This window comes from Brachionichthys hirsutus, chromosome 21, assembly GCF_040956055.1.
Source record: "Brachionichthys hirsutus isolate HB-005 chromosome 21, CSIRO-AGI_Bhir_v1, whole genome shotgun sequence".
NCBI lineage: Eukaryota > Metazoa > Chordata > Actinopteri > Lophiiformes > Brachionichthyidae > Brachionichthys > Brachionichthys hirsutus.
The window spans coordinates 1,075,075-1,089,784 of NC_090917.1; the positions used below are offsets into that span (position 1 = coordinate 1,075,075).

The following is a 14,710-nucleotide window of genomic DNA, read 5'->3' on the forward strand; positions in this document are numbered from 1 at the left end:
CTCCTCGCCACGCTTGGATGGAGGAGCTTGATTATGAAGCATCACAGAAGGAGAGGAGCAGGGAATACCGCTGCGATGGGAATGTCCTGTCCACCCCCCCCCCCCCCCCCCACCGGTGGATGTTTTGTTCCGCTTGAACCAACAGAAACAGAGTAAAACACCAATACGAGTCATTTTAATGCCATTGCAACTATAAAAATAAACCCACACACAATCAGGCGCTAATGGTTTCCACGGCGATCACATCTGCAGGCGTCCGTCGTAAATATCAAGCCAGTCAAAAAGCTTCACGTCAAAACAGCCGTAACTCTTTACGATGCACTAAATCAGCTGCAATAAAACATCCTAAATGTGACTCTGGGGGGGGGGGGGGTGTCCAGTTTGGTTAATTTAACTCAATTACACCACAGACATTCCGTGGCTCCTCCCCTTTGTTATTTTGAAATGACGCATTGTTCTCTGCGTTTGTGAGAGCAGAGTTCTTTGTCTGCAGCTGCTGTGGTCAGTCTGTCGTTGAAGGCCCGTCGTCCTCCTCTCAGCCTCGACCGACTTGGAGAACTGGCACTTAGTTTGACCCGCGGGGGGGGGGCACGTCTGCGGCTCGTCCTCCAGAGACACACAGACGTGTCCCTGTTTGACTGCGGTCTCGGTGTCACGGCCGCCACATGTGGATCCTGGATTCCTCCGACTGGGAAAGCAGCAGCAGCACTTAAAAGCGGATCAATGGAGACCGAGTCCGCAGTCGCACTGGAGATGGGTTGCTATGGCAACCGCTTCCCGTCCTTTTTTAGTGAGAAACGTTTTGATTGTTTTGTGTCCATGGACCCGCCCCATTGGAACCACATTGGGGGTCCCTCTGCAGCTAATAAGAGTAAATGGATCGGTAACCGTCTCTCACATCTGCAGAGACGAGCCCTTCTGAGGACCTTGGAACGCTTAATCAATATATATATATATATATATATACATATATATACATCCCCTCTGGTGTGAAGCGAGTGTGTGTCGTCTGCCCTTTGAGACGCCGGTGTATTTTACCTGTGCGCTCAGACGCCATTAAAGTAATGCACGAGGCCCGTTAAAACGAGCTCTGGCAGGAGAGGACGGCGTTCCCTGATTTATCGGCATCAGTTAAGATTCTCGCCGTACTCTCGGCGCAGTTAACGGGCGCAGACCTTCATCATTTATCCTCTTCACAACTGCAGCTCCACCCGATTCGTCCCATCATGCAGATGAACAGGAAACGGTTCAGCTGAGGTGGAGAAACCATTCTGGGTGACCCCTGTTGACCTTTGCGGTGACAGAACCCCCCCCCCCCCCCCCCTTGAAAGGTGAACCAGATCTCGGGGATGCCGGATCAATAACCAGTCCAGAGTCTCGGCGGATCATTTCAGATTTGATGTCGAAGTCTCGAACGCTTAAGAATCTTTTGACTCCCATCACTGGACTTCCTTTTTGCTCCTTCCCAACAGGTGTCGGGATCTTCAGCAAGGACACAGCACCACCTTGTGGCAGCTGGAGGTAACGCCTGCTTCATAGATCCCAACCCGCGTAAAACCCGGACCGGGTCCGTTTAAGCCAGTATGAATCAGGTAAACAGAAAAACGAGAGTCGAGTCTGAATCCGTTTTAATCCAGGGAACAATCAGACGACGGTTAAACGCTTTTAGAAAGCGCCTCCGGTCACTCAAACGCCTTCTGAAGAGATAAAACGCTATTTAACTTACATCACATGGAAGTCAGAGGCCTGCGTAACACACAAATGTATAATCATAAAAACCAACACTAACAATGTAACTACAACCGAAGACGAATGCACCTTAACTAATAGACCACGCCCACTGACCTGATCGGTGTCCATGGCAATAAGGACAGGTAACCCATTTAAACTACTGCTAGCTGGCCTCTGCTGCAGCAGGTTAGTTTGTGATAAATTGAATATATTAAAGACGGCCCAGCGTTCCTATTGATCAGTAATCATTCGGACTCATCCACAGGTCGATGTAACCGAGCTTCACCGTTACAGCTTCTACCTGTGCAGGTGTTACCGACGGCAAGGAGCAAATGTAACAAAGAGATTTTTAGTTCTCATTCTGGCTGCAGAGGATCGGATTAAAAGGACAAGATGGTTCTTTGGACGATGTCGATGCATTCCAGCATTTCGTCCTCTTTGATGGTGAGGGGAGGGGCCAGGCGGATGATGTCGCCGTGGGTGGGCTTGGCGAGCAGTCCGTTGTCCCGGAGACGCAAGCACACCTTCCAGGCGTTGTAGTCTGAAGGAATGATTCGTTTATGGGTCAGAACGTTTTCCTCGTCTCACGCCTCCACCCGGGAGACGTGACGCTACATTTAGCATCGACGTCACACACGCTAATCGTTGCAGAGCCGTGACAGACGCTTCGGTACCGCACCTTCGGTCTCTTTGATCACGACGGCGTTCAGGAGGCCTTTCCCTCTGACGGTCGTCACAATGTCTCTGGGCAGTTTTCTCAGCTCGGTCTGCAACAGCTCGCCCATCCTTTGAGAATTCTCCGCCAGCTTCTCCTCCTCCAGCACCTGCAGACGAGCCCAGGTTCATTTGTGCGACTGCCGACAGACAAAACGGCGGAAGGGTCTCGTCGACCGGGTCGAGGACTCGAAACTGACCCGAAGTGCAGCGACAGCCACCTGACAGGCCACGGGGTTGCCTCCGAACGTGGAGCCGTGCTCCCCAGGCTTGATGGTTAGCATGATCTCGTCATCGCACAGAACGGCGGATACCTGAGGAACACAGAAACGCAGACTCGCTGATCCCGCCCGACCGGACGAGTTCCTCGAGATTCACGCAGACAATGGAGGAGGCGAACGAAGTAAACGACTTCTTTAGCCGGTTTAACCGCCGCCCGGTCACCCGGATGCGCCGAGCTGGGAGAAGGCTTACTGGGTAAACTCCTCCAGAGAGGGCTTTTCCCAGAATGACCACATCCGGACGGACTTCCTCGTGGTCCACCGCCAGCCGCCGCCCGGTCCTCGCCAAACCCGTCTGCACCTCGTCGGCGATCCACAGCACCTGGAGCCAAACGAGTCGCTTGTGGATTCGTGAAACTTAAAACCCATCGCCGCTTCGTTTTTGACCGAGCTGCTCGCCGCCTACGTTGTACTTGGTGCAAAGTTCTCTGATTTTGGTGAGGTAGCCCTGATCGGGAACCAACACCCCGGCCTCCCCTTGGATGGGCTCCACCATGAACGCTGCCACGTTCGGATCCTGAAGGGCTTTCTGGGAAAATAGATGCAGGCAAAGTGAGGGCAGCGCACTCAACGATCAACCAGGAGCCAGACGAGCTACCTCCAACGCAGGGGCGTCGTTGAACGGGACGAGGTCAAAGCCGGGCATGAAGGGGCCGAATCCTTCGTAACTGCTGGGGTCCGTGGAGCTGGAGATGGCGGCCATAGTGCGTCCCCAGAAGTTTCCGTCTATCCGAGAGAAGACGAGCGGACGCAGTTCATGGAAACGTGACGCGTCTCTCGGTTTAAACTGCCAATTTAATCTGCAGTGCGGCGAGCTCCAGCCAGCGCGGCTTGCCTTGAGGTCAGGTAGCGACGGAGAGAGCTAATAGTAGCCAATTAGCAAGAGCCTCGGGGGAGCGAGTCAGCCTCGTGTTTACCGAGGAGCCTTATTTGCTATGCTAATGCTAATCCATTATGCACCGAATATGAAAACTCAGCTGTGACGTCATCTATCTGACCCTTACGTACTTGCGAAAATGATTCTGGCCTTGTTTTTGGGGACCCCCTTTACATCGTAGGCCCACCTGCGCGCCAGCTTGCAGGCCGTCTCTCCGCCTTCGACACCTTGTACAGAAACAAAAGACAGACTTAGCGAACAGCCCGCCGACGCCCGAAGGCGCGCCGAGCAGGTCGCCCCGCCGCACCTGTGTTGACCGGTAGGACCTTGTCGTAGCCGAACAGGCCGGTGATGTACTCCTCGTAGGCTCCCAGGACGTTGTTGTAGAACGCTCTGGAGGTCAGGGTGAGCTTGGAGGCCTGGGCGCTGAGCGCGGCGATGATCTCCGGGTGACAGTGGCCCTGGTTCACGGCGCTGTAAGCGCTCAGGAAGTCAAAATAGCGGCTTCCTTCCACGTCCCACACGTAGATGCCTGCGGAGACGGAAGCGCGGCGAGCTCGCGTGAAGCCTCTCGCCGTGAGCCTGAGCGGGCCCCGTCAGCCCGTAGAGGTGACTCACCCTCCCCTCGCTCCAGGGCCACGGGCAGCGGCTGGTAGTTGTGCGCGCCGTACTTCTCCTCGCGGGCGTAGATTTCCTCCGGAGTCAGCCGACATTCCGCGTTCAGCCTGGAGGGGACGACGGAGGACGCGCGAGAACCGGAATGGAGGGCGCGAGCCAAGACGGGGGCGGCGGCGCTCCTCAGGGTGCGGCCGAAATGCAGGAACATCCCTCTGGTGGGTGCGCGTTGGTCTGTCTGGGGGGGGGGGGGAGAGAGAGGGAGACTCATCGAATGCGTTTCGGCTCGCAAAACGACCCCAAAACAATAGGTGAGGTCAGATTCCACAGGCGGGGGGCGTGGCAGCGGGTTGGGGCCACGCCCCTCCTTCCTGCCCCAGGCGACACCATCAGCAGGACCGCGTCCCGTCCGGTTCCGCGGAACTCCACGGGCTTCGCAGGACCGCCGAACGACGCTTCTCTTTCACGGTCGACACAATAGGCAGCGCCGACCGCGCTCCGACCATCGGACGCCATCGGACGCCATCGGACGCCGTCGGACGCCATCGGACTGAACTTCCTGTCACCTGTCGGCACTCACCTCCAACATTCAGAACGTGTCGCTGGAAGTTTTTGAAGTCAAGGTGGCATTTTTATTTGGGCCTCTTGGCACTTTTAATAAGGGTGAGGTAGATTCTGAAAGCAAACGGAACCGGTTAAAGGTTCTGGTTTCCAGCCGCGTGAGCGTTCAGGACCGTCGAACCCGACTACGAACAGGCGGATCACACGCAAGGCTCCACCGGGACACGGTCTGTGCTGACGTCACCGCTCAAGCCCCTAAACTCCTCAGAGTTAAATATTATAGTATATATATATGATAAATCAACAATAGTCTGGGCCACCTCCCGGACCCCCATCAGACGCATTCACACGGCCCGCTATTTGTATTTTATTTTATTTACCCGACGCCGTTCGGCTTGTAACGGTGGTAGCTTGGTTAGCATTAGCGAACCAGCATTAAAAACAAACATGACGTCACGGTTACTTTATTCGAACACGCGTTTTCGAGCGAGAGTGACGCAGAAAATAAAGTCGTGCAATACCTGAAATAGCAGAAGCGAACCAACAACCGCTGGGAACGGCGCGAACGATCGCGATGGCAGACGCTGGCTTTATATAAGCCTCTGAAAGGCCCGTCGGTGGACCGCGACGTGACAGGCGCGCTGACGTCAGAAGGACACGCCCCCCTGTTGCAATCTTGCGTCGATCACAGGGACCGGCCGCGTGTCGGCGTGCTCCACGCACAGCAGGTGGCGCCACCCGTCTGGGTTTCGCTGCCTTGGCTGAATTTATTTTTGGAGATGTGACTTCGCACACTTCTTATTTTTCCATCTCTTCTTTCTCTCTTTCTTTTTTTTCATCCCTTCTTCATACTTTGCGCTACAGACAGAGAATCTGTGGCGGGCGGTGGCGCCTGCAGTTAGAGCAATCATTGTTTTTTATGAAGCACCGGGAGGTTAGGAGGCCGTGCAGAGTGGTTCTAAATTGTGACACAGGTGGGTGTGTAAAGGAGGCAGATCCGTATCAACCTATCGTGTCCAGAGTAGCTCTGAACCTTCACCTCGCACGACTTGCATGTTTATTCATGAGGCTATTTGCTATCTCAACCTGAGGATTTCATACCTCATATTCACAAACCCGCTTCAGCTTTCTTTGTACGCACACCTGGCCAGCGACGTGTGTTTCCCCTAAATGTTAAATATTGCTTTAAACGAGCCGGGTCCACAGATATCGGTCACTTTGTGTTTATATTTCTGTGTGTGCGTGAGAATGGGTGCAGCTGGCCATTCATTGATTTTACGATGACATGTTGGAACGTTCTCGTAAACTCAGGTGGCCATTCGTTCTCCTGAGAACAGAATCACAATCCGCAGCGGTAGAACATCGTGAGCTGTCCATGGCTGAACGCGTTTTATTTAGATTGTTCTACACGTGATTATTTAGTTATTATCGATGATAATTAAGCACCTTTTCTGGAGGTGAAATGGAACTTAAACTTGAGCACAGGCACTCATTGCTAAAAACCACTTGCTGCAAAGGTGCAATGTATTCTATCTCTGCGTGTCATTACTGTGCAATTACAGTGGACAGATAGTGTTTAAGAAGAATTCTTTATTATCATATGTAGCGTGCTTAGTACGCATACGCCAAATTTACAAAAATAATTATGTTATAATTAATAATGAAATATAATACATGTCGTTATAATATCATCCAGTAGATGGCAGCAATACAAATATAAACATAACAACGAGCGCTAAATAATATCCTAGAAGAAGAAAGTCTATCATACTATGGTGAAGCCATGACTGCTGTCTGATTGGCTTATTCCGCTCGGCTCGACCTACTTTCAACCAATCATCACTGGTCGTAGCGAAATCAACCCATATAATGCAACAAGTGTGAGCCAATCAGAGGCGGTGTGGGGGGCGGGTCGTGCTTCGCAGTAGTAGGATATCAACATTGTCTCGCGCCGACGCTCGCGTTTCATCATGGCTGACACCAGCTGGCCAACCTGCTCGAGAATCTTGAAAGGCGTCATTTTGGACCTGTGCGGCGTCCTGTATGACAGCGGGGAGGGCGGCGGGGTCGCCATTCCGGGTTCGGTTGAAGCCGTGAAAAAGTGAGCGAATAATAAGTCGCTTTACGCGTTCGCGCGGAGTTCTTAGTTTTTAGCTAGCTAGTACGTTCTTGCGTGTCAAAATGAATACACGGCGGCTAACCGAAACGAGACGGTCACGCGCGATGAGAAGGTTTTATTTACAGAGTGCGTTTTCATCATGGCGTCCTCTCTACCCAACGCCCGTCTTTAAAGGCTAAAGGCGTCCGGCCTGCAGGTTCGGTTCTGCACCAATGAGACCCAGGATGCCAGGCCGTCGTTCGTGGCGAAGCTTCAGAGACTGGGCTTCGACATAGCCGTGTCCGAGGTCTTCTCTCCCGCCCCGGCTTCCGTAGCGGTCCTTAAAGACAGAGGTTTACGGCCCCACCTGCTGGTCCATGATGGTAATGATCTAAATCACATTTAACAGAATCCAGTATTTGTTTTTTTATTACCCTCTGTGTATATCGGTGCATCTAAGGATATATATATTTTATACTTTACAGAAAAAAAAGTCTTATTTTATGTTTTATACTTAAACAACAACTATGGTTTTATTCTTTTGCAGCACTTTTCCCTGAGTTCGACAACGTCGATACGAACAACCCAAACTGCGTGGTGATCGGAGACGCGGCTGAAAAGTTTACCTACCAGAACTTGAATGAGGCATTCAGGGTCCTGATAGAGCTGGAGAAACCAGTACTGTTCTCTCTGGGCCAGGGGTAAGAGCGCAGTAACCCCCCCCCATTGGAAGCACCGCATTGTGAAGTCTCTGATCATGATGTTTCGCTATTTCATAGGAGGTACTACAAGGAGACGGATGGTTTGAAGCTAGATGTTGGGGTTTTCATGAAGGCTCTAGAGGTACGTTAGATGCCTCCACATATTACTAGATTTCTTTAGATTTGATAAAAGTACTTTTGCATCGATAAATATTGATTCATTCCCGTGCTGTTCCAGTACGCCTGTGATTTAAAGGCTGAAGTGATTGGAAAACCTTCCCCAGTATTCTTCCAGAGTGTCCTGAACGACATGGGGCTGCAGCCACGCGAGGTACGTCCTACGGAGAGGATGCACCTGCGTTCAGACTTTGTGATGTCACTATTTTATTTGCTTCAGGCCCCATAGCAGCCGCCTATTTCAAAAAGCGCTGCAGCGCCGAGCTGTTAACGGTTTGGAGCAGATCGTGCTGACGTAAGAACAAACAGCTGCAGCTGACTGAGAAATAAATACGTTGCTATCTTAAAGTAGAGAACACTCGGAGAGCACAAACCTCCGCCAAGCAGCTCACCCGGCAGCGTTCCCCCTATTATCCTGCTGACAAACAGAATTAGCGGCGCTAATAATAATGCTCCTCGCTTGCAGGCGCTGATGATCGGGGACGATCTGGTGAATGATGTCGGGGGGGCCCAACGCTGCGGAATTCAAGGCATTCAAGTCAGGACTGGGAAGTACAGGTGAGTGAATCCATGCATCCTCTCCAACAAATCTGGGATTGAACTCTGGGTGAAACGGGCCGCCGTCTCCTTTTCATTTGTTTTTCCGTGTCAAATGATTTCTCCTTTTTAAAACGCATCGTAAACCTGAGCTCTCTGGATCTTTTAAACCCTCAAATGTAAACAAGTCTGAACATGTCTTAGTCCACAAGTCAGGGATGAGAGCGTAGAGATTCATGCGGGTATTCCCCAGCAGAGGGCGCTCACACACCGGTAGGAGAAACTGTGTGTGTTTTAAACAGATCCTACATTTATTGGCGCAACGATATAAAAATAAACCCTTTCAGTGCCGTTTAATGTTCTCGTCACATTAAACTACATCCCGTGCCGCTTTGTAGTTTTAGCTGAAACGGTGCATTTTGGTGCCTCGTGTCGCCTGAATGTCACCCACACGTAACACGCGTCCGGTGTCATGTGACCACAGAACGCTGAGTAATCTGCTGAGCTCAGTCACCCAACAAAAAGCCCCCGTCCAGTCCTTGCGGCTCCACTTCCATGTGCTTGGCGTGTGTGTGTGTGTGTGTGTGTGTGTGTGTGTGTGTTACCTGTCCCAGAGAGGTTTCTGCTCCCCCCCCGCATTCTTGGACCAGGTATCGATGGCGGTGAAATATCGACCCTGATCCGCAGCAGATCGCGCCGTGCTGAATCCGAACTGTGGTTCAGGGTTATTATTGGCCAAAGTAATAATTATAATGAAATCACAAGATCCTAACTTTTCCAAACAGCCTCGGCTTTGTGCGATGCCATCAAATGAAGTTGTTTTTTTGAAATGTACGGCTTCGTGGTGCGCTTTGAACTTGTAGGTCATGGCTTGAACACGAGGCGCTTGTATTCGCTCGATTTAGACATCTGATCGGGAAATATTGATCTGAAAGCGTTTGCCTCTGGCTGGCGTGAAAGCATTTCATTTATTCATGGTTGAATGGTTGAGTCGATTCCGGCTCCTTCTCCGGGCTGTGCGTTGTATACATTCCCCGAGAACAAGAGGAGGACCAGTGACGGTTGTAATGTTTCTGGAAGGGGGGGGGGGGGTGAGATTTTACCTTTTTTTTTTTTTTTAAAGCTAAACAGCGCGGTGAACCCGGGCCGGCGAGGAGCCGCTATAAACCCGCAGTGAAAACCCACAGCTGCTTCCAAGTCACCCAGACGCTGCACAGGCCTCAGGCCTGGGGGGGGGGGGGGGGGGCTTCAAATGCCCCACGCCTGGACAGGAAGGGACGGAGATACAAATCGAATCGCATCCGATTATTTAAAGAAGCTTTGACATGCTGTTATTTATCAAAGGGCAGAAAGACTAAACGTTCTTATTTCTTCAGACGTGTAAATCCAACCTGCGCCGTATTCACCCCCCCCCCCGTTTGTAAATAATGGGTGATTACTGAGCTTCAAAAGCGCTTTTTATTCTGAATAGAGAATAAAAATAAAAACCCAAAGGAGGGCGCTCCTCCTCCTCCTCCTCCTCCTCCTGCTCTTATCAGCAGACCCGTGTCGTATCGAGGCCTCGGACAAACAGGTTCTCATCACGCCGTTGCTTCGCGTGTTCATTTAAACCAGTTTAATTGCTACGGCAACCAGACACGATTGTTTTCAGAAGCTCGTGGGCTTGGCGCGCCGTCTGTCTCTGAATCCGCAGCAATCAGAGAAGTCGCGTTTCAGGCTTTTTATGCAAACGTGCACGCTTCTCTGTGTCGACACTTGAAATTGAGCCAAAGAGAGAACGGCGTCGACCAACGCAGGTATTTTGAGCGGCTGCCAGCAGGTTAGACTCGGAGGCCCTTACTGGTTTCCAGTTGGAACCTGGCAGGGAGTGCACAGCATGCGTTTCCACACAGCAGCGACATTGTTAGCCGATCCCTGTGGCTCATGCCTGAGTGCCAATGTCAGTTTAAATGTTTAAATGTGTCTCCGGCGGGGGGGGGGGGGGGGTCCAGGGCGATAGAAACCAGCAACACGTTTGTTGGAACCACACCCTGGTTCATGGCCTTTCTGTCTGCAGCCGTCGCTTAGGGATGCTAACAGGAAGTGAGCGTCGCGCCGTGTCAGGATGCACGTTATCGCCATGCATCACTTTTCCTTTTCTGTTTGGGGGGGCGTGGGCATCTCTGCTGCTGCAAGCTAAACTAAACTTGCTAACAATTAGCATGTTTGGTATAGAATAATCGCTAAATGCATGTAGGCTACGCTTTAAATGGCTAACCTAAAGACGTCCTTAGCTAGCTCCTTGTCTAATTAGCCGGATTGCGTTGGTGTAATTATTAGCTCTTCCTCGCTAATGGGGTATTTGCAGCGTATACCGGTGTTTGCCAGTTCCGTGACACTTCAGATCTGCTACCTGATATCTGATATGCCTTCAGACATTAGCCTTAATCAGTTAGCACACACAGACAAGCGTGTGTGTCTGAATAATGACTTTAAACGCTGCAGAGACAAACACGCTAATGACATGTAGCTCCTGGTGGTGGAGCGTGCCGGTGCAGGTCCCCGACAGCTCCGAGCGCCGCGGCGCCAGTTGGAACGCCCGGTTCTCAGCAGATGCTTGGCATGCTAACGCACACGTTTTTTTTTTTTAATCTCTGTTATCACTGCGACTGCTGCTCCTGTAATCAGCAGCATCGGAGCGAGCTCGGATTTAGTGAGGTCCCCCCCCCTGCAAGCGTCAGGTGGTGTTACCTGGTCCGGTTAATATATGGAGTCATTCAATCACCTCAGCCAAGGAGGTTCTGTTTGTTTGTTTGTCAGCAGGATTCTGGAAAAACTGCTGGATGGATGTTGGTGAATAAACATCTGAAGATCTGTCTTAGTTCTAGTTCTATTTTAACACCTCTTGGTGAAGCCGGACTCCAATCCACAGCCGGCGCCAGACTGGACGGCGCATAATCTGCACCGTGGGGATTTCCCCCGAGTAGATTTTCACCGGTTCTTAGATTTAAGTAATTCAAATAACGGCGTTATCAGAGCAGCGAGGACGAGGAAGGACTCCTCATTAGGAAAGCAAACGGGCCATCAGCCATGAGCAAACAAATGTAAGAGGAGGGTGTCGGCCTTCGCTCTCTGGAGTGAATGGTTGATTTACGGGACAGTGTCGTCTTCATGTCTCGGAAGCCTCGAGCTCTAATTTGTCTTCTGGAAACGGTGAATGACTAATTGTCCCGGCTTTTAATCTTGTTTTACGATGTCTCGTTTGCTCCGCGTTTGGTCGAATCCCTGCAGGCCCAGAGCTGCTTGAGCTGCGACGGGCAACGATCGGCGTGCTAAAGGGTAGCCGCTGTCGTCTGGTTTCACTTCTGTCCTCTAATCTCTGACCAGCCCCCCCCCTCTTCTTTGCCGGCCAGGTTATTTGCATGGTTGCAGGTTTCTATTTCCACTGCTGGATTTCCATGAGATGGCTTTTGTTGGTTGGATCGCTCTCCCAACCTTATCCTCTCCTGTCCGGAGGTGGTGTGTGTGTGTTGGGGGGGGGGGGGGGGGGGGGGGGTTTGCTGCAGATAAAGTGACCTTTTCACGAGAGTGTGAGAGTTGCATTTACGCTTGAATCGGCTGGACGATCGGTTCCGTGTTGGGTTTTCAGGCCGGCGTTCCATGCAGAGTCGCTTTCATCTCATTTCATGGATTTAAATCGGCAGCTTTCTGGGGAATGTAAACACAATCAATTCTGGGAATGATTTCCTCATCCGGCCAGCGGTCTGCCGTTGGCTCCCGACCCAACGCGGCTCTCTGTCATTTCCTTTTGTCTGCCTGTTCTTAACGTTTAACGATATATTTCTATGTTTGAAACAAACGTTCCTGCTTTAGTCTCGCTGTAATCAACTTGAGGGATTCCAGTGACGGCCTTCAGGCGAACGAGTCCCTAGAATCTTCCTCTTCACTGCTTATTCATGCCCGTAATATCGTTGGAGAAGTGACATGTTGCTAAAAATAGGGCTAAACATTCAAGCTAGAAGGCGAATTGATGCTGGAGGAGTTACGGCGAGCTGCTCGGGGATAAGGATGGTTGTAAATCTGCAAAGATCCTGTCCTGATCAGACGGCTTCCGGATCGTACCACAGATCGAGCATGACGTGACTCCATGGTCCTCCGCCGGGCGCCCTGAGCCCGGCTCGCCGCGCCGTGTAAGTCAGTCACATATTAATAATTAACCGGGGCGTTTTTTTTTTTTACACACAGTGTGACCAGACTCCCACAGCGAGACAAAGGAGCCGGGCCGGGCCTCGGCCGCCGAGCCCCTCGACGGTACTTTTCCACCCCCTGAGAGGGAAACCAAAAGAAAGGGAGCGAGAGTGGGAGCGACTCAGAGAGCTAAAGCCCACAGATGGCAGGCTGAAACATAGCACTGCCTCTCAAACACTCCAACACAGGCCCTGAGACGTTTCAATGGCTATCCAATCCCTCTTGCAATTACCAATGGACAGGCTGTTTGGCTGGGAAACGGGGGGGGGGGGGGCTTGGGCCCTTGCCTGGTTTCAGGGGAGCCATTTCTCTTCTCGTGGTTTTGTGTGAACGTGTTCGTGCCGTTGCACATTGTGTGTGTTTGCGTGTTGTGAACAGGGAGCAGGTGACTCAGCAGAGACTGAGCAGCGCTAACAAAACACTCCTGCACCGCGAGATAGAAGCGCACGCACACACACACGCACACACACACACACACCCAAACCGCTAATCATAGCAGCACACCAGTGAAAAGCGTGCACGGATCTGGTCACATGAAGTCCTGCATGTTGAGCAGAACACTGAAAGGTCTTTTTTTTTAGCGATAGCAGGGCTTTGATCCGAGCCGGTCAACAACATTCCGCAACTTTTAAGAGTAGCGTATTGACCTTTGATGCTTTGAACCATTTATGGTTTTCTTGGCCCACGTTTCAAGCTGACCTCTGTCCGTCCCACTTCCAGATTTGGGTTTGTTATGCTAGCTGCAGCTAGGCTAAGCTTGAGCAGAGATTATTGGAGGGGGGAAAAGCTGCACTGGTCTGGTTAAGTGTACGATATGCTAACCGTTAAACACTGTCTGCTCTCATTTTAAGCTAATGAGAAATGTGCAGTACCATCGGGGGCAGTGTAGAGCAAATCGTTTCTCAAACAACGCAGCTTCATGTCGATCATTTGGAGCCGGGAGACGGAATAAAACCTGGAATAATGCTTCCTGATCGGTTTTTGTTGATTGTAATGTCGGGCGCTGATGGTTCACAGGAAACGGCGTGAACCGTTGAGCTGCCGTCTCGAGGAGGGAAAGGTTTACGGTTCACGTCCTGTTCGTTGAGCATCGGATGTGTTTGTGGTTGGGGAGGAGAGAAAGTTTCCAGTGGGCGGTTTTGACCCTTCACCCACACACGCACACACACACCCACACACACACACACACTCAAGCGTGCAGCTAGAGGATGAAAAGGTGGCGAGCAGGGAATCCCCTTTGTGTCCCGCTCGGCTGGAATCAACCGTCGATGTGTTTGCGTTCCAAACGCGGACGCCGCGCCGCAGCTGTCGCGCCGTCGTGAGGCGACGACGCCAGACACTCGGCAGAGGATGTGAAGGCTTAAGGTTTAGCATCTGTCACACCTGTTGTCATAACACGCTGCCCCCCCCCCCCCCCCCAGTGCTGTGTTATTATTCCGCTTCAGGTAAAAGAGGGAAAGCCGATAAAACCAGACCGCAGAGCATCCTGATACGCCGTCAATCACCAACGACCTTTTATTAAAAACCAGTCAAACTGGCATCGCATTGCTCACCCTAAAGGCTGAGACGGGACGGGAACACGCCATCGCCCCCCCCCCCCCCCCACCCCACACACACACACACCTAAAGGCTGAGACGGGACGGGAACACGCCATCGCCTCAACAACCGTCCCTTCCTTTCTTTCTCACCGCGTGGCGTCCGACGGGCAGCTGACACGGGAGGATCTTTTTATAGAGCCAGGTACGAGGTTACGTCTCCGTCCTCACAAACACCCGTAAGTCCCTGTAATCTCGGACCGCCCCGGGCGCCATCTACCCGCTCCCCGTGTCCCAGCGTCCTGCTTGCATGACCGTCTAATCCACTTCCACGTCAGCGCGGCCGTAGAGGATTAGAGGCGCAGATGCAGAACCGATTTGGAAAAAGGAGTCCTGTGATAGAATTCAATCTCCGTCTTTGATTAATCGATTCATTCCGAGCGTGAAACGTGACGGACGCCTGACGACATTTCTCAGATCTTGCGTTTGTCGGGTCCAAAACGAATCCATCGATGGACGGGGGGGGGGGGGGCCGTGCCTCTGTGCGTCCATCGCCGTCGCCCTGACCCCGAGGACGCACGGCGAGCGGCCGGATCACCTCGCCGTTAACGCGAGCCGCATTGTGCTGAATCTCGCACGGTCACATTGACCCGGT

The 14,710-nt window shown here is 51.9% G+C and overlaps 2 protein-coding genes across 2 annotated transcripts; one reads left to right on the forward strand and one right to left on the reverse strand.

The window, feature by feature from the left end:
• Positions 1 to 1,611: 1,611 nt before the first annotated feature.
• Positions 1,612 to 5,411, reverse strand: oat (ornithine aminotransferase). Its single transcript, XM_068754366.1, has 10 exons — positions 5,301 to 5,411; positions 4,222 to 4,456; positions 3,911 to 4,135; positions 3,735 to 3,830; positions 3,325 to 3,452; positions 3,133 to 3,255; positions 2,920 to 3,048; positions 2,646 to 2,759; positions 2,411 to 2,555; positions 1,612 to 2,272 (listed from the first exon to the last, which is right to left on the reverse strand). The coding sequence occupies exons 2-10, from the start codon at positions 4,427 to 4,429 to the stop codon at positions 2,112 to 2,114; spliced, it is 1,329 nt and encodes a 442-aa protein (XP_068610467.1). The 5' UTR covers positions 4,430 to 4,456; positions 5,301 to 5,411; the 3' UTR covers positions 1,612 to 2,111.
• Positions 5,412 to 6,749: 1,338 nt separating this feature from the next.
• Positions 6,750 to 8,317, forward strand: lhpp (phospholysine phosphohistidine inorganic pyrophosphate phosphatase). Its single transcript, XM_068754686.1, has 6 exons — positions 6,750 to 6,880; positions 7,073 to 7,260; positions 7,425 to 7,578; positions 7,657 to 7,720; positions 7,817 to 7,909; positions 8,222 to 8,317. The coding sequence occupies exons 1-6, from the start codon at positions 6,750 to 6,752 to the stop codon at positions 8,315 to 8,317; spliced, it is 726 nt and encodes a 241-aa protein (XP_068610787.1).
• Positions 8,318 to 14,710: the final 6,393 nt, after the last annotated feature.